The following is a 17,255-nucleotide window of genomic DNA, read 5'->3' as shown; positions in this document are numbered from 1 at the left end:
ACAACACCAGTCTCCTCAGTTGTTGGAAGCGAAGCACATTTTAGAAATGCTAACAATATAATTTGGCCCTCGATGCAACATTTTCTCAGGAAAGTTGTTTACATTTAGTCCTGAGAAATTGTGATATTTAGATGAGTGCTCAAGTCAATATGCTTCAGATTGAATTCCAGGCAAAATCTACTTCTGTCTTGGGGAAGGTAAAAAGCAATTTCTTATATTTCCATAACACCTCCCCTTATGGAGTACACAGACGTTCACATATGGATACATAATCACAGACATGTGCAGTGGGTAGGAGTAGATATTATCCTCATTCTCTGGTGAAATTGAGAGAGAGAGAGAGGCAGTTTTAAGCGACAAAGCCCAAATTGGAGCTCAGGTCTCACGTCGAAGCCATCTTTCCACAAGGCGACTTCTAATGTTCCAGGAGCTGAAAGCTCAGGCAAGACTGAAAAATGGGCAGCCAACCCCAGAAACCCTGGCTCTTCCCCTCCTTCAACCCCCTGGTTCTTCATTTATGCTAGAGGGACATTGCAACTTGTAAGACTGTCAAAGGAACAATAAAATACATCCATACACCACTGTGCGGGCAGTACTAAATTTACTACCTGGAAGGTTGACATGCCATTTGTCATAGTATGGGAGAAAAGAGTATTGGCAGAAAACTCTGAGTAATGACCCTCTAAGGATGCTCTATCAGCCCCAAACTGCAGTCAGCAGGGAAGTCAAGATGAACACTGCACACTGAGGAGACTGAAGCTGTCGCTTGTCCTTCAGTAACTACAAGTCGTCTGTGGTGCTCAGAACAAAATGGGGGATTGGGTAGGAAAGTTGATGTGAAATCTCATTAGGAAGCAGAGTAATCTGGGCATACCTGTGGCTCTGTTCCAGGGACACTTCCCAACAATCTGGTCAACTCACACTTCAAAAATGGCTGTTGATAAACTACAGGTGGTTACTCCAGATAATTGCTCTGAAATTCATTTTTCTACATCTGTGTGCTGGGTATATATTTCGATGAGAGTGGGAGGAAGAGCGTTTAATAGCATCATGTATTGATTGGGTGGGAAAAAAAAGACAAATAGTGCCAACCACGGGGGCAGCTGTTGTATCAATGAATGCTTGATGCTTACTTTCGTGGCTTTATTTGGGTGCAGAAGGGAAGAAAGAGGGGAAAGTTTTCTAAATGCTCGCTCTACCTCTCATCTTGTGCACTTGTTGTTTCTTCCAGTATAATGGTTCTCGTCCAAGGGAAGAATGGGAAATGTGGCACCCGACTCTGATTGCAGAAGCTCTCTTTGCGATATCCAACATTTTAAGTTCGTTGCGTCTCATATCCCTCTTCACAGCCAACTCCCACTTAGGGCCTCTGCAGATCTCTTTGGGGCGCATGCTGCTTGATATCCTGAAATTCCTCTTTATCTACTGCCTGGTACTGCTGGCTTTTGCCAATGGATTGAACCAGCTTTACTTTTATTATGAGACCAGAGCAATCGATGAGCCCAACAACTGCAAGGGGATCCGATGCGAGAAACAGAACAATGCCTTCTCCACGTAAGACTCCCCCCTTTCCTCTTCTGCCTTTTGTCTGCTTTCTCCTTCTTTGCCCTATTTTCCATCCACAGCTTCATCGCTGCCCCTTGACAGTGCATGCAGAGCTCACTTATGGATCAACCCGAAGGGTCTGAAGTGGAGGAAGGTTCTTCCCTCCCTCCAGGGGACCAGGACAGGAAGTAGAGTTAGGTGAGGGAGGAAAGAGACAAACACACACGGGCTCCCAGGAACTCATCTAAAGGGTTAGTTCTGAACTATTTTGGTCACATCCCATATTTTTAAAGGAATTCATGGGAAGGGGTAAATAATTCCTCGCTCAAAAAAGCATCACTAACCAAGGAAATGAAACGGCAAGGCTATACCTCTCAACAAGTGATTGCCAAGGCGAATGTAACTGTTCTGAATCAAGAACAAAGAAAAAGGGAGAGTGCAACATTATCTGAATGCACCTTGTGATACTGTGATTAATAATAAGAAATATGTATTTGGTCTTTGTCCCCATTTCTGGCACAGAGCTCCTAAAAGCCTTGGAATTTCCTAAGTGATGAGAACAACAGAGGTGTCTTTGGCTGTGTTAACAAAGTGACTTTTGGACCTCACCTAAGGATGGGGGCCGGTTACCCCCATGTGATTAGAGGGTCGGAACTTTCAGTCTCACCCCTCCACCTTCAAGGGAGGGGAGAGGAACTGGAGATTGAGTTCAATCACCAATGGCCAATGATTTAATCAACCGTGACTATGTAATGAACCCTCCATAAAACCCCAAAAGGACAGGGTTCGGAGAGCTTCCAGGCTGGTGAGCACGTGGAGATTTGGGGAGAGTGGGTGATCAGAGAGGGCAGGGAAGCTCTGCAACCCCGCACATACCTTGCCGTATGCATGTTCTATCTGGCTGTTCCTGAGTTGTATCCTTTTATAATAAACCAGTTATCTAGTCATTTAAATGTTTCTCTGAGTTTTGTGAGGTACTCAAAGCCAAGGAGAGGGCTGTGGGAAGCTCCAATCTATAGCCAGCTGGTCAGAAGCACAGGCGACAACCTGGACTTGTAATTAGCATCTGGGAATGGGGGAAAGGGGAGCAGTCTTGTGGGACTGAGCTCTTAATCCATGGAATCTGACGTTATCTCCCAGGAGTGTCAGAACTGAGTTTACTTGTAGGACACCCAACTGGTGTCAGAGAATTGGTGATATGGGGGGAAAATACCTCCCCATACCCACAGGTTGGAATTGAGTTAAGACCGCTTAGGTGGTGTCAGAGAATTGGGATTTGCTAGAACAGCCCTGGCTCACAGAAACATGTGGTTTGGGAAGAGAAAAATAAATAAAAGGGCAGGGGGATGACGAATCTTTGATTCCTAGATGCAGAAGAGACAGGTTAAAAGTAAGATGAGAGTCAGCTCAACTTCTGGGGTTAAATTAAGGTTTCAGGTGGGCCAAAAGGCACCAAGCAGTGACTGGAAATGTCTCCTTTTCCCACTTGGGACACAGCAGACAGCTCATGACTCTCCATCCATGAGTCCACTGCCTCTGGACCTATGGAACCCCTGTGCCTTTTCTTTGTAAACCCAACACCTACTTCTCTAGGACCTTTAAGCTTCCAGAATAGCTTTTATTTTCTCACAAATCACTGTTAGGGGAAACAGACAAGAGAAAGAAAATAAGCACATGTCAGGAAACGTGTTAGGTTCCAGGACCAGTCCTGAGCTTACCCCGGACTCAGTGTCCTACACCTTGTCCATCTCCAGCCCCTGTTCTGGAGAGTGCCAGTCATCTGGTAATCACAGCAATTACCCCAAGGTCGTGAGAGATTCTTACTCATTAAATTGAGATACAATTTTCCCCCTTAACTCTATAAACTAGGGCAGATCAATGGACTCAGACATTCTCGAAATGTGTTAAATAACAAAGGCCAGGGGGAAAAAAGGGGTTTCTGCCTGACCCCAAGTTGCACCAATAGAGAGGGGAAAAAGCAATGCAATGTAGCCTACCCTTATTATTTGCCCCTAGCAGCATTTCCTAAAATGGATGACAAATAACCACAGTTCACAGGGATATGAATAGACATGAAAACAAGATCTCTGATCAAGTGAGTTTTGGAAATGCTAGGACAAATTTAAGGTTTCTCCACTGCAGGGCTTCTCAGAGACTTTCCATTGTGAATCTACAGTAAAGGGAGAGGTTTTTCCAAATGTATTGACCAAGATGCTATTCCCATGAATAAAGTTTGGAAAATGTTGACTCGCCCCGTTGCCCATTTTATAGCACCCACCCCCTCCACTAGGCCACACGCCCTCCCTCTCCTCCCAGAACTCAGGGCAAAATCTTGGATGGGGAAACCAGACTTATGTGAAAGGGGAAAAGAGGCCAAAATGGGATGACAAAAAGATACTGCCATTTTGGTGAAGCCAACCAGGAGTGGACAAAGGCAACTGGTCACCTCGCTAGTGCCTCTTGACTAGGAACTTCTTCCTCTCCTGCATTGGTCTAGAGACAGAACTCACATCAACCTGTTTTCAATACAAAGAGCAATTTTGTAGTGGCTTGAGCACCAGGAGACTGTATCTGTTCCCATCAAAGCATTCGACAGAATTGCACACCTGAATGCAAGGTGCCTTCCAGGAGGCCAGGTCCCTGCCAATGACCCTCTCACGTGAATTCTGCTGAGGAAGTTTATGAAATGCCTCCTTGTAAGTCTGTAGTGATTATTAACACCCCTGTTGCCAACTGACATTTGCTCTCATCACTTGCCCAGCAGGGACAATTGACAAGAACCGGCACCTGTCATACATGAAATTATATCTTGGGGTGTCAGGTATGAAGAAGCATTGTCATGCTGGGGGCAAATCAGCAGTAATGTTACCTTAACTTCCCTTCTAGGTGTTGATTTCTTTTTTCCTCCACAGAAGTCTGACTCAGATTTATGTTTTCCTTTAAATGCCTCAACTCAGGCATTTATAATACCTGCTAAAATACATGCTACTTAGAGCGTCAGAAAGACTCTGTTTTTAGAGAAGGGGAAAAGGGAGCTTGTTAGCAGATCTGACGTAAACTATGGCATCTGCTTGCTGTCACCCTTTTCCTTCTGATTCTCCAGAGATGTCATTGCTATTCTTCAGCTTAAAATAAGAAAAATTTTCCTGGGCACACAATTCAGGGGGACCTTGTTATCCTTGCTGACAACCACATGACAGTACTGTTGGTGGTTTGAGTTTAGTATTCAATACTGGAAGTACCAGGCCTTCATCCACTGTTGGCAATTGGGAAGGCTTCCTTCTGCGGGCACAGGGCTTGGGAAGAAACAGGGCGGAAGTGGCAAAAAGCTAACTTGGTGGTCCTGCTTCTCCTTCTGAAGTCCTGACCCTCAACTCCAGATGCCTCCTGAACACACCTGGCTGTGCCGCAGGCCTCTCAAACACAACGTCCACAACTAAATTCCTCATCTCTATATCCCCACCCCAAACCCACTTCCCTCTTAATTCCTCATCTCATTCAATGACACCAGGCAGACTCCCAGGAGTCATCTGGGACTCTCCCCCTCTCCCCCAAGCAACACATCTTGTCTCACACTCAGCCCTGTCAGTTCTACTTCCTAAATATCCCTTAAATCCATCCTCTGTACACACACATACCCCACTGTCTTGGTTCAGGCCTAAACCATCTCTCCCCAAAACTGCTGGGTCTTAAGTGGTCTCCCTGCCTCCAGTCTTGTCTCCCCCGCAAACAATTTCCCACCCATCACACAGAAGTTTCTAAATACTAGTCTTATCTTGTCGCCCCCTGGTCTCATGCCTGCCTGGGATCTGTATCTTCTCCAGCAGAAAATTCTCCTCTTTCCTATAGCTCACAGGGCCTGGGAATCTGGACCCTGCCTCTCCCGCCTCTCACTCCTCTCCTCCATAGTCAACATCTTGCTCTTCCCAACTTCAGGAGAGCATCTCGGCCCTACAGGCCTTTGCATATGACACGCCACTCCCTCTGCCTGGAATGCCCATCCCCACCTGGCCAGCATTTTCTTACCCGCTCTGACCCCACTCCCGGTTACAGGCTCCTTCTGTGTTTCCCATGGCATTCTAAGTCCATCTCCATTATAATAGATAACCTATAATAATAAAGGTACTAGTAATAATAATAATGTAATAGATAACATATTTTAATCATTTGTTGTCTCTCTTACCCACCAGACTGAGACCCCCATTTTAGAGGCCTTGCTCCTACCATAAAGGGGTTCAACATGCCCATTGAACAACTGAATGAAAGGATGAATTTTAGTAGCAATCCTGTCTTTAATTCTAGAAGATTCACTTCTGCTTCTGCCCCCCTCACATGGCTGAAGTATCTAGCCAGCTCTGTCACTCTACTGATCCACTTTGGACTTGCTGTCAGCGAAAACCCTTGGCTTTTCTCCTACCTCCCTCATCCTGTACGTGGGGACTTGGCCAGAGAACAAAGCTCTACATTGATCCCTACTGAACTTCATCTTGTTAGTTCCAGCCCCTTGCTCCAAGCTGTTGAAATCTTGCTGAATCTTGATTCTGTCGTCCACTCTATTAGCTGTCTCTCCCAGTCTTGTATCATCTGAAGATCTAAAAAGCTTGCCACCTATTCTCATCCAAAGCATTGATAAAACTGTCATTCAGGCTTGGTATTCACTGGGTGGAATATTGGGTGGCTATTAAAATTACATTTATGAAATGTGTGATTTTTAACACATTTTTGACCGGAGATGTATTACGGCCCCAGGTGTTAGTTTCTGCAAAAATCCCCCAATCAATAATGTGTTAAAAACACAAAAATTGTACACACTATGATTACAACTAACATAGCTGCAACTAGATATGCAGATGATTGACCATCTATAAAGACAATAAAGAAACGTGAAACAACAAGGTTGGATTTAGGTGGGAGGTTAATAAAAGTCATAAGAATAGCATATTTGCTGAGTGCTAGGTTCAGGCACTATTAAAAAAATGAGCCTGACATGAATTAACTCATTTAATCCTCGCAATCATGCTCTGAGGTAGGCACTATTATTATTGCCCATTTTACAGATTGAGAAATTAGGGTACAAAGCAGTTAAGCAGACTGCTCCCAGTCACAAAGGTGATAGTGACAGAGTCAGGATTTCAATCCAGGCATACAAGTTCCAGTCTGTGCTTGTATCCAGGGATGTAAGTGTGAGACTGATTTTGTAAAGGTATGCAAAATTAGTTGTGTGAAGTTGCAATAGTCATGAATACATGTAAAGCTAAAGAGGACAGAGCCATGACCTAGCAGGTCACTTGGGACCTCCTTGTAGACCATCATCATTCATCTGTGGCTATTCCTACTTAACCAATGGTGATTTCTCTACCCAACATTCAGCCCATATTTTCCCATCTTATTTATGTGGATACAAACTCGGTCCCCATCAAAGGCTCTTCTTTTTGTTCTGACCAGGTTTTAAAGGTCCTTATTGAGTATCTTCAGCTTTTTCTCCTAATTTCAGTTCATAGCCTTCCTGCTGTTGTTATCATGGGAAGGGTGCCACTCATTCATACTTTCCTTACTTATGTGCTTCTATAATCTTTTATAGATTTATTCAACATTTATTCAGCAACTCCTATGTGCCAGGCAATGAGGATACTGAGTAAATGGCATCCTTATCCTCAAGAAGTTCATAGTCTAATGGAGAACACAATTGAACGATTAGAATAGCTGCATTTTTAATGCTTACTATATGCCGAGCACTGTGCCGAGTGTGTTACATGCAGTACTTTATGTGATTAAAAAAAAAAAAAAGAAAAGGTGGTTAAGTGTTTGGACTCCAGAGTCAGAAGAGCTGGGTATAAATCCTACCTCTGCCATTTTCTGCCTGTGTGACCACTCTGTGCCTCAGTTTCTCATCTGAAAAAAAAAAGAATAGTAGCTACTTTGTAGGGTTATTTTGAGAATCAAATATTACAATGCGTACCTGGCACATAGTAAGAGCACAATAAATGATAGCAGTTAGTATTTATCCTACAAATGACCATTTTAGAGATGAGGAAACTTGAAGTTTAAAGAGGCTGTGCCACTTTCCCAAAGCCATATGGTTAATAAGTAAAGGTGTCTAAAGTTTGCTCTTAGCCACTCGCCTCTCTTGCCTCTACAGCATGACATGTGCCTTTATGGACTAAGGCTGGGCTGCTATGGGAGAATAAAAGAGGATCATCTAACCCCACCTTGTAGGAAAGGAGTCAGGGGAAACTTCTAGAGGAGGTGGGGCTTCAGCTGAGCCTGGCAGGTCAAACAAGAGTTGGGCAGAGAAGGAGACAGGACAGAAGCAGAGACTAGAGGTTGGGAGTAGGGTGGGAGCACTCCAAACAGAGTTAGAAGCTTGTCAAAGGCAGGATGAAATGAGAAATTGCAGGTCTGGGGAACCGCAAAATGGGTAGGGATAACCAAAGAGATGACCATGCCTTTGCTCCATGTGTGTTATCAGCACAACTTGTGAAAGGATGATGGCACTGCTTTCTCCCAAGGAACCTTTCTCTTCCGGTATATCCTCCAGTTCTTCACTGGTCAGAATGAAGTCCAGAGGGGTAAATCTTCTCTATACTCCTGCTACCTTTTTTCTTTTTTTAAATATTTATTTATTTATTTACTTATGGCTGCGTTGGGTCTTCGTTGCTGTGCACTGGCTTTCTCTAGTTGCGGTGAGCGGGGGCTACTCTTCGTTGTGGTGCGCGGGCTTCTCATTGCAGTGGCTTCTCTTGTTGCGGAGCATGGGCTCTAGGCGTGCTGGCTTCAGTAGTTGTGGCACGTGGGCTCAGTAGTTGTGGCTCGAGGGCTCTAGAGTGCAGGCTCAGTAGTTGCGGCGCACGGGCTTAGTTGGTTTGCAGCTTGTGGGATCTTCCCGGACCAGGGCTCGAACCTGTGTTCCCTGCATTGGCAGGTGGATTCTTAACCACTGCACCACCAGGGAAGTCCCTCCTGCTACCTTTTGAAAGATTAAGTCCTCATCTCAAAGACAAGACTTTCAGCAAGGGTCATGAGAACTACAGTTCCCATCTCTATTCTACTGAGCAGCTTTTAGCTTTGTGATCTATTTATGGATGGCTCCCAACATGCACAAATCCCCCTTAACCAGATGGTATGGATTTGTCTTCCCAACAGTTAATATCAAGTCTTCTTGAATCTTTGTATCTTCACTTTGTGCCCCTTGTTGAGCTAGCAAGTTCTATATGTTTGCTGACTCTCTGCTAAATAAAAATGGACTGATTGTTTTCTCTCAGGTCATCTCCTTTAAAATCAAAATAATATTCCTTTGGCATTAGGATCTGCAGTTTGGTCAACAAGTCTTTCTATCCCTGTGATAATTGTATTATGGATCTGACCACCAAGTACCCCTAGGTAATGGCCCTTTCCCCGTGAATTCAACTGAGTCTAGACACCTAGAAGACAGAGCTTCCTATAGATGTCTCATTAGATGCGCTTATCTACCCCAAATGTCAGTCACTCATTTTATCCGGGCATGCCTTTCAATAAACCAGATTCTCCTAATGGCCAGACCATGTTGTGACATTTTGTGCCTCATGTCAAGGGCATTCTCACTATCAACCGCCAAAACTGAGGAACAATCTTTACCCCTTTTCTTATCTCTTGTACAGTTATACCTATAGGGTCTCCCTAACTAGAATATCACCACAGTTTAGGGCAGATTTTAAATGCCCGGACTTTCACTTTTAGGAAACTTTGTATCAGTCATTGGAATGGCTAGTATTAAACTCTATGCTCAAGCATTAACCATTGCAATTTTCATTGTTATGGGGCTGGGGGTGAAGGAGTGTAACATCATCCATTCTGGAGAAGTAACTGATGAAGTAAGACCCTGCCAACATATTGATGACATACTTGCCCTGGCTTGTGGCCTTGTTGTCTGTCATGCAATCAACAAACACATAATGAATGCTTTCTATATTCAAGGACATTCAACTTCCAGTGACTCTGGTTCTTCAGTGTCATTCTTACTTGCTGCAGCTGCTTTCTGTTTTTCTGAACTATATATTCCCTGGCTTTTGTTTATCCAGCTGCTGGGCTAGCTTCTTGTGCCGTTGCTGGCCTCCTGCCTGCCCTGACTTCAAATGGACACGGCCAGGTCCTAGATAGGCCTTCCTAACAGAACCAGACTCTTGAACCCTATATCTGCCCCATTTATGAAACTCTGCCTGGCTCTGTGATGCATTGTATTGCCTGGCCCTGACTTGTAGAATCTCCTGGAAATTCAGATCCTGTGATAGGTCTGACTTGCCATATCCTGATTCTTGTTCCCTGGCCCTTGAAGTCCAGACTCTCATCTTACTGTTGATTCTCAAATGTTTCACCATCTGGCACTTACTTTCATCAAACAAAAAACAGATTTCTTCCTTCTTGGCTAGCTCTCAAGTAATGTGATGCTGAAATGATAGTGGGAGCTATCCACAATGATTAGAGAAGAACCATTGAACAGGTTGAAAAGGGCTATGTGCCTGTTGCCCAGGCAGCCCCGAAGGAGGTCCCCTGAGAATCAGGCCACTGCAGAGCACAACCTTCATCAAAATGAACTAACACTAACTGTGCAGCTTACTGAATGTGCAACTGTCAATGGGTTTGGAATCCTCTAGACCTTAATCCAGTGATAACTGTAAGAGTAATATGTCTTCATTCATTTATTCAACAAATATTATTGAGTGCCTATTACGTGCCAGGTACATAGTAGCTGTATGTCTGTCTCTTTCCTCATAGAGCTTACATTCTAGTGGGGAAGAACAGAAAATCAACATTTAAACAAAAATTTACTAAATAATATAATCTTAGAGTTTTAAGTGCTACCAAAAAACTGAAACAGGACAACAGGATAGAGAATAACCGGTGAAGCTACTTTAGGTAGAGTGACCCTGGGGACCCTGTCTGAGGAAGTGACATTTGAACTGAGGCCTCAATGATGATAAGGAGACAGCCATGCAGAGATCAGGGGTAAGACCACTCCCAGACAGAGGAAATCTTTAAAACATTGCCCATACATACCCCCGAAATGAACCCAAGAACCAATCCCTCAGCCTCTCAAAATATATTGGGCTATAGAAACAACACATTTTGAGCAATTGAAAAGTTACATCTATTCTTAAAGTAGCATTTCTTAACTTCTATGCCTCTTCCGTGTGCTTGGGAAAAGGTTGGTTTGTGCCACCCAGGAGCTGGCTGCACGGTATCGCTGTATGCACAGATTTCTGAATATGATGCAAAAGAAACCCTGGACCCCCAAAACATATCATTGCAAAAGTTACATATTTGGATGTGGAGACTATGAGAGGAAACCATAATTTGTGAAGCCACCTAATGGAGAATAATGCAGTGGTTTGGGGAGGTCAGAAGAACCTGGATTTGAATCCTGGCTCAGCACATATAAATCATATAAATGGGTGACCTTGGGCAAGTTATTCAATCTCTGAACCTCTGTTTCCTCAGCAGTAACAATAAAGTTTTTATAAGGATCATAATGTTAATGTATGTAAAGTGCCTAGTATGCTTATATAGTAAGTCCTCAATAATTGTTAGTTAATATATCATTAAAAATAATTCATATAAATGTTCATTCAAGAATCCTTAAGCTGCTCCACTGAGCTTAGCTCCATTCTGGGCCCTGTGGGAGCCACAAAAGAAGTATCAGAAATGGTGTAAGTTGCTCATGTTCACTCAGCTGGCAAGTGTCAGAGCTGAGCTTTTAACCTATGGCAATCTAATCCAAGCACCATATTCTTAGCCACTGCACTTACTGCCTCTATGTAATTAGAAAGGTGGTAAACCACATGGTCTGAAGATGAAGGAGAAAGTTCGGTGTAGGAAGTAGCCCTTGAAATAAATCTTGGAAAATTATAGGCTCTGCATAGATTGAGAAGAGGGAGATGGTATTCCAGGTGGAAAGGCAAAGCATAAGACATAGAAGTGGGAACAAACAAACTGCCCTGGCTGGTTCGTGTTGGGGAAGAGACCAAAATACATGAGATCATGAGTCTACCTGTTGGGATGCAAATCAGGCAGCCTCCTTATTAATTAAGCGAATCACCTCATGTTTTTGCTCTTTTCTTGCTCCTCCTAGAGAATTAACTAGCCTATCCTTTGATCTCTTTTAGGCTCTTTGAAACCCTTCAGTCACTCTTCTGGTCTGTATTCGGCCTTTTAAATCTCTATGTTACCAACGTAAAAGCCAGACACGAGTTCACAGAGTTTGTGGGAGCAACCATGTTTGGGACGTACAACGTCATCTCCCTGGTAGTGCTGCTGAACATGCTGATCGCCATGATGAACAACTCCTACCAGCTTATTGCCGTGAGTAGCTTTGCTCTAGAAGGGCGGTTACCTTGGTTTCAGGAGTGGTCACAGCGGCCTGGAGCCCATTGGAAACTCAATGATATAGTCTGTCTGCCTTAGTTATTTTACATTAGCTTTTCCAGCTATTAGATTGAATTATTTCTTTCCAAGGTAACTCAGTTTGGACCCTTAGTCCATTGGATCTCAGTAGTCTAGAAGATGTTCTAGTTAATAAGACTTTTTGGTTACCTGTTAAAATTATGTTTAAATCTCTGAATCCATTTTCTTGCCTTAGTAAGAAGAGCTCAGGAGGTATGAGCAGTTTGGCTACAACATATCCCCTCACTAATCTCCAGGGTTGATTGAGCTGATCCAGTTCTCTAGGCGGGAGGGCTTTATCTCCATCTTCACTGCAGACATCTCCCTCCCAAAACTGAGCAGTCCATTGCCAAGGACAACCTTCTCAGAGAGTGGCTACTTTTTTTTTTTATCAACAATGTATGTGTAACTGCAGTCCACTGTGGCATGCTCTTAAGTAGAGTCTATCACTGAATCTTTGACCATCATGTTATCATTTAGATCAGTAGCGCTTATTACTCTAAACTAGAAATGGCGAAGGTATAGGATATGGGACCAGTCCAAGCCCTGTCCTGGTTTTTGATGTCAAAATAAACATCTAAACTTAGCTTATTTTCTTATGATCTAACTATCATTTCTAGAAACGGAGTATTAGCAAAGGAGTTCTGGCTATCTGAGGTCCTGCTTATTTGAGTACCAGTGAATTTGTATCTTTAGCTGTGTATGTGTATATATATATACCATATTTTCTTTACCCATACTTTCTGTATCCATCCATCAATGGATACTTAGGTTGTTTGCATGTCTTGTCTATTGTGAATAATACTGCAGTGAACATGGGGGTGCAGATATCTGTTCAAGACAGTGATTTCATTTCCTTCAGATAAATACCCAGAAGTACAATTTCTGGGCCATATGGTAGCTCTACTTTTAATTTTTTAAGGAACCTCCATGCTGTTCTCCATAGTGGCTGCACCAGTTTTCATTCCCACCAACAGTGCACCAGGGTTCCCTTTTCTCCACACCCTCACCACAACTTATCTTTTATCTTTTTTATAATAGGCATTCTAACAGGTATGAGGTGATATCTCATTGTGATTTTGATTTACATGTACCTGTTGGTCATTTGTATGTCTGACTCGATGGTCTTTAATATCCTTGCCAGCTCTGATATCCTGTGAGTCTGAGTGTCTACAGATGAATAGGATAGGCTCTCAAGGTCCCTTCTAGGTTGAAATTCTATCTATCTGTTGTTTTTGAAATGGAATATAGTTCAATTTCTCTCTCTCCTTCAAACCCAACTAGGCCAACAACTCTGAAACACTCTATGCTCACTCCTGGCCTGTCTTTATAAGGGGGAAAGGCATAGAATTTCAGGGGCTTATTTTTCCACCACTATGCCTATCAGCCAAACCCCCTACTCCTACCGAAGATGGCAATATTCATGCTGAGGCATTTGTCATTTTCTCCCTGGTTGTTTTGCAGCTGATTGTTCCTAATGGCAGAGGAAAAGAGAGATAGGGCTGTAGCGTCTCCTACTGAGCTCAGTGACATTTTGCTAGGAAGGGTAGAAATCTTCAACTCCAGCTCTCTCACTTGCTGGTAGTAAGTTGTGTTTTCATGCTACCTACTGTTGCACCTGAAGAAAACACCTCAGCTTGAGAGAGAGCTGGGGGGTGGGGTTTGCAGAGAGATGGCCTTAATAGGGTCTATATCATCTCACACATCTAGAGTCATGGCCAACCATCATGAATACTACCCACTGCTTTGGGATCCTCTGTTAATGTGTCTTTACCATTTGGAATCGGATCCAGTGGGATCCTGATATTGGGCAACCTGATTCCAAAAATATCTGGCTCTGCTTACATGGTAAAGACCAGCAAGTAGATTTGATTCCACTTGCAACATCTCCACTTCAGTATTAATGCAGTTTTTAGAAAGGCCTAGATATGGGGGAAAGGTTACAGGAAGGGAAGCCACTGAAGACAAAAATCTCTCCTGCTTCAAAAGGTACCACAGGCTGACTCAGTCTAAGTAGAGACTCAGTTATTGACAGGCTTCACTGTGAATCTGTTCACCTGTGCTCTGTGGTCCCGGCCAACATCAGCAGGTGAAGCTGGCCATATTGTATATTATTATTAGTGTTGTTTGCAATTAGCAGTGATTTACTCTCCTCCCTTTGTCCTTACATCTCCCTCAAGCTGCTTGTTTCCCTCTATGACGCTTCTTTCAACACATCCACCTTGTCTCTGCCGTTCCTGATGTGTATGCTCCCAGTTCCATCAGGTGAAGCTGCCCTTGATACCATTTTAATCAAATTCACCCATATATAAATATTAGGTGGGAGAAACAGACCAGTCCCAGAAAAGTCATTTAACTCAGGCCCTCTTCCTACCCCAACTCACCCACAAAGGGCATCTCTGTTGCCTGAGATCGGTCCTCAGAAAACATGAGGCTCATGATGATCTGTGACCAAGCTTCACTCAGCAAGTTAATAAGAACCCTCGGTTTCTTTGGCTGCCGTGAAGTGTTCACGCTAATGCTGAGAGCAAGTAAACAGCGCTTGCCTCACTAAGCCACATCTGCTGGATGGCTTGGGGAGAGGCCATATATGTAGGACTGGTTGTCTCCCTTGGGGTGGCAGCATTTGGAGGCTCAGATGATGGATGGACTCTCCCACTGCGTAAGACAGCCATGCAAATGAAGACATTCTTCAGAAAAATACCTGGCGCCGCAAAAACAGCGGGCAAGGCTGGAAGGGGCCACTGCACACCGTGGAAGTGCCAAGGAGGGCAGGTGGTCTCCCCACCTTCCCCTAGTCATCCGGGACCAACCTCAGACTCTCAAAGCTCAAAGAAGGCAGCACTTCACACGCTACACCATGATTTGTAACTAATCAAGCAGATAAACAACTGCTATGCACTATTACAGTCCCCGGTTGTTAAAATATTAAAATATTTTCATACCAGTTGGTAAATAGCTGTCACTCCGGCTGTTGCCTCTGGGACACCTCCAGGTCACCCCACAATCCAGCAAGTAAAGGGTAACACCTGGAGCAGCAGGTATTATCCACGCCCCTGCTCCAGCGCTACTGTTGGCGTACATTCTGATTGGTCAGTTTCTCAGTCTGACTATTATTGTGGCGGTACAGTGCTAAAATGCTCCCCCAAGACTTCCTGCCCTGATCATTAGGATTGTGAATATGATGAGATAGCACACTTGTGATTACGTTGCATTACATGGCAAAAGGGGTTTTGCAGATATAATTAAGGTTACTACTCAGGGAAATTATCCAGGTGGGCCTAATCTAATCACACGAGTCTTTTAAAAGCAGAGTTTTCTCCAGCTGGTAGCAGAAGAGAATGTCAGAGATTTGAAGCACATGGAGGATTTGATGTGTCATTGCTGGCTTGAAGATGGAGGGAGTCATGTGGTAAAAAAATATGGGCAGCCTCTAGGAGTTGAGAATGGCCCCCAGCTGACAGCCTGCATGGAAGTGGGGACCTCAGTCCTAGTACCACAAGGAAATGAATTCTTCCAACAACATAAATGAACTTGAAACAGATTCTTCTCTAGACTCTAACAGAGTCTCTAGATAACAGCTGAGCTATGCTGACACCTTGATTTCAGTCTTGGGAAGGCCAATGTGACTGAAGTGGAGTACACAAAGGGGAGAGAAGTAAGAGATGAGGTCAGAGAGGTAATGGGGGTGAGGGACAGATCATGTAGGGCCTGATAGACCTTTATGAAGACTTTGGCTTCTTCTCTGAGTGAAATGGGGAGCTGTGGGTTTTAAACAGAGGAGGTACATGATCTAACTGGCATTTTAATAAGATTGCTGTGGCTGATTGAAAAAAGATGGAATGGTACCGGGACAGAGACAAATTATGAGACCATTGCATTGACCCAGACAAGAGCTGTTGGTGGCTTAGACAAGGGTGGTCATGATGGACACAATGAGAAATGGTCAGGTTCTAGATATATTTCAGAAATAGATCCAGTTTGCTGATGGAGATGTGGGGTGTGAACAAAAGAGAGGAGTCAAGGATGACACCATGATTTTGGGCCTTGAGTAACTGGAAGGGTGGATTCGTCCCTTACTGAGCTGGGGAAGAGTGGGAAAGGAACAGGCTTGGGAGGGGGCAGAGATCCAGAGTTGGGTTTTAGACATGTAGAGTGAGAAATGCCTATTAGACATCTGAGTGGAGATGTTGGGTAGGCAGTGGTTTACAGGTCCAGCGGAGAGGCTGGAGACAGAGATTTGGGAGTCGCAGTATGTCCACAGTATTTAAAACCATGGGACTTGGAGAGATCACAACGGGAGTGACTGTGCATAGAAAAGAGATCCAAAAATGAGGCCCAGGGTACTCCAACGTTTAGAGGTTGGAAAGACAGAATTGATCACGCAAAGAAACTGAGAAAGAACAACCAGAGAGGTAGGAGAAAAACCAGAGTAATGGACTATATTACAATATGTACGATTTCCCAGTATACTGGTAAAGCCATAAGCTGGAGAGTGGTAGAGCCTAGATTTGAACTGAGGTAGTCTAACCCCAAGGCCCATGCGCAGAACCACTATCCTATCACATTGACACTTACCTTGAGGCCAAGAAGCACGGGAAATGCACTTTCACTACAAGGTCCCTAACATCTTCTTTCCTGCCCCAGTCATACCACCATTCTGAACTGTCTGATCACCTTGTCATACCAGTTCCAGTGCCTGTAGATTTCATTTAGATAGGAATCACTGACACTTCATCCAACACAACTGTGTACTCTTAGTACCCAAGACCTGTTTCTTAATAAAACATAAACCCTGCCAGCTAAGTCATCTAAGGGATAGTATATCCTCCTCCCAAGTGAAGGAGCTGCTCAATTCAAGTTGTAGAAATTTTATGACATTGGAGCCAAGCCGTTTCAAATTTTAATAACTGTCTCTTCCCTTTGGGATGCCCTCCAGCAATCTAGATACCGATTTTTCTCATTGCCGCTTTGACTTTTCCCTGTTGCCAAACCATTGTCTGGAATCTGATCAGAAATTGCTACATTTCACTAACAAGAAAACAAACATTCAGAATGGCAGATGACATTTTCATAGTCCCCTCCACTCACCCCAGGTGATGGGGAACCTATGAAAACCTGCTGATAATCCCATTTCAGTCAAAAATCTACATTTTCTGGTAGGTTCGGAAAAATCCACAAAGGCTAGGTGCTATAAATGATATAAAGGTAAAGACACAGTAGATGCCTTTAGGGAGCTTTAAATCTAGAGGGAAAAGTCTGCCTTGAGTAAAATAACAATAGTGCTATTACCG

The 17,255-nt window shown here is 43.8% G+C and overlaps 1 protein-coding gene across 1 annotated transcript in view; it reads left to right on the top strand.

The window, feature by feature from the left end:
• The window catches only part of TRPC5 (transient receptor potential cation channel subfamily C member 5), a 225,440-nt gene that overhangs the window by 175,138 nt on the left and 33,047 nt on the right, over positions 1–17,255 (top strand). Inside the window, exons 5-6 of the mRNA XM_057538148.1 lie at positions 1,232–1,554; positions 11,685–11,880. Coding sequence (XP_057394131.1) covers positions 1,232–1,554; positions 11,685–11,880 — 519 coding nt within the window. The remainder of the gene's footprint in view (positions 1–1,231; positions 1,555–11,684; positions 11,881–17,255) is intronic.

Source organism: Balaenoptera acutorostrata, chromosome X (assembly GCF_949987535.1).
Source record: "Balaenoptera acutorostrata chromosome X, mBalAcu1.1, whole genome shotgun sequence".
NCBI classification, from domain to species: Eukaryota; Metazoa; Chordata; class Mammalia; order Artiodactyla; family Balaenopteridae; genus Balaenoptera; species Balaenoptera acutorostrata.
This window is presented reverse-complemented; position numbering and strand designations above follow the sequence as displayed.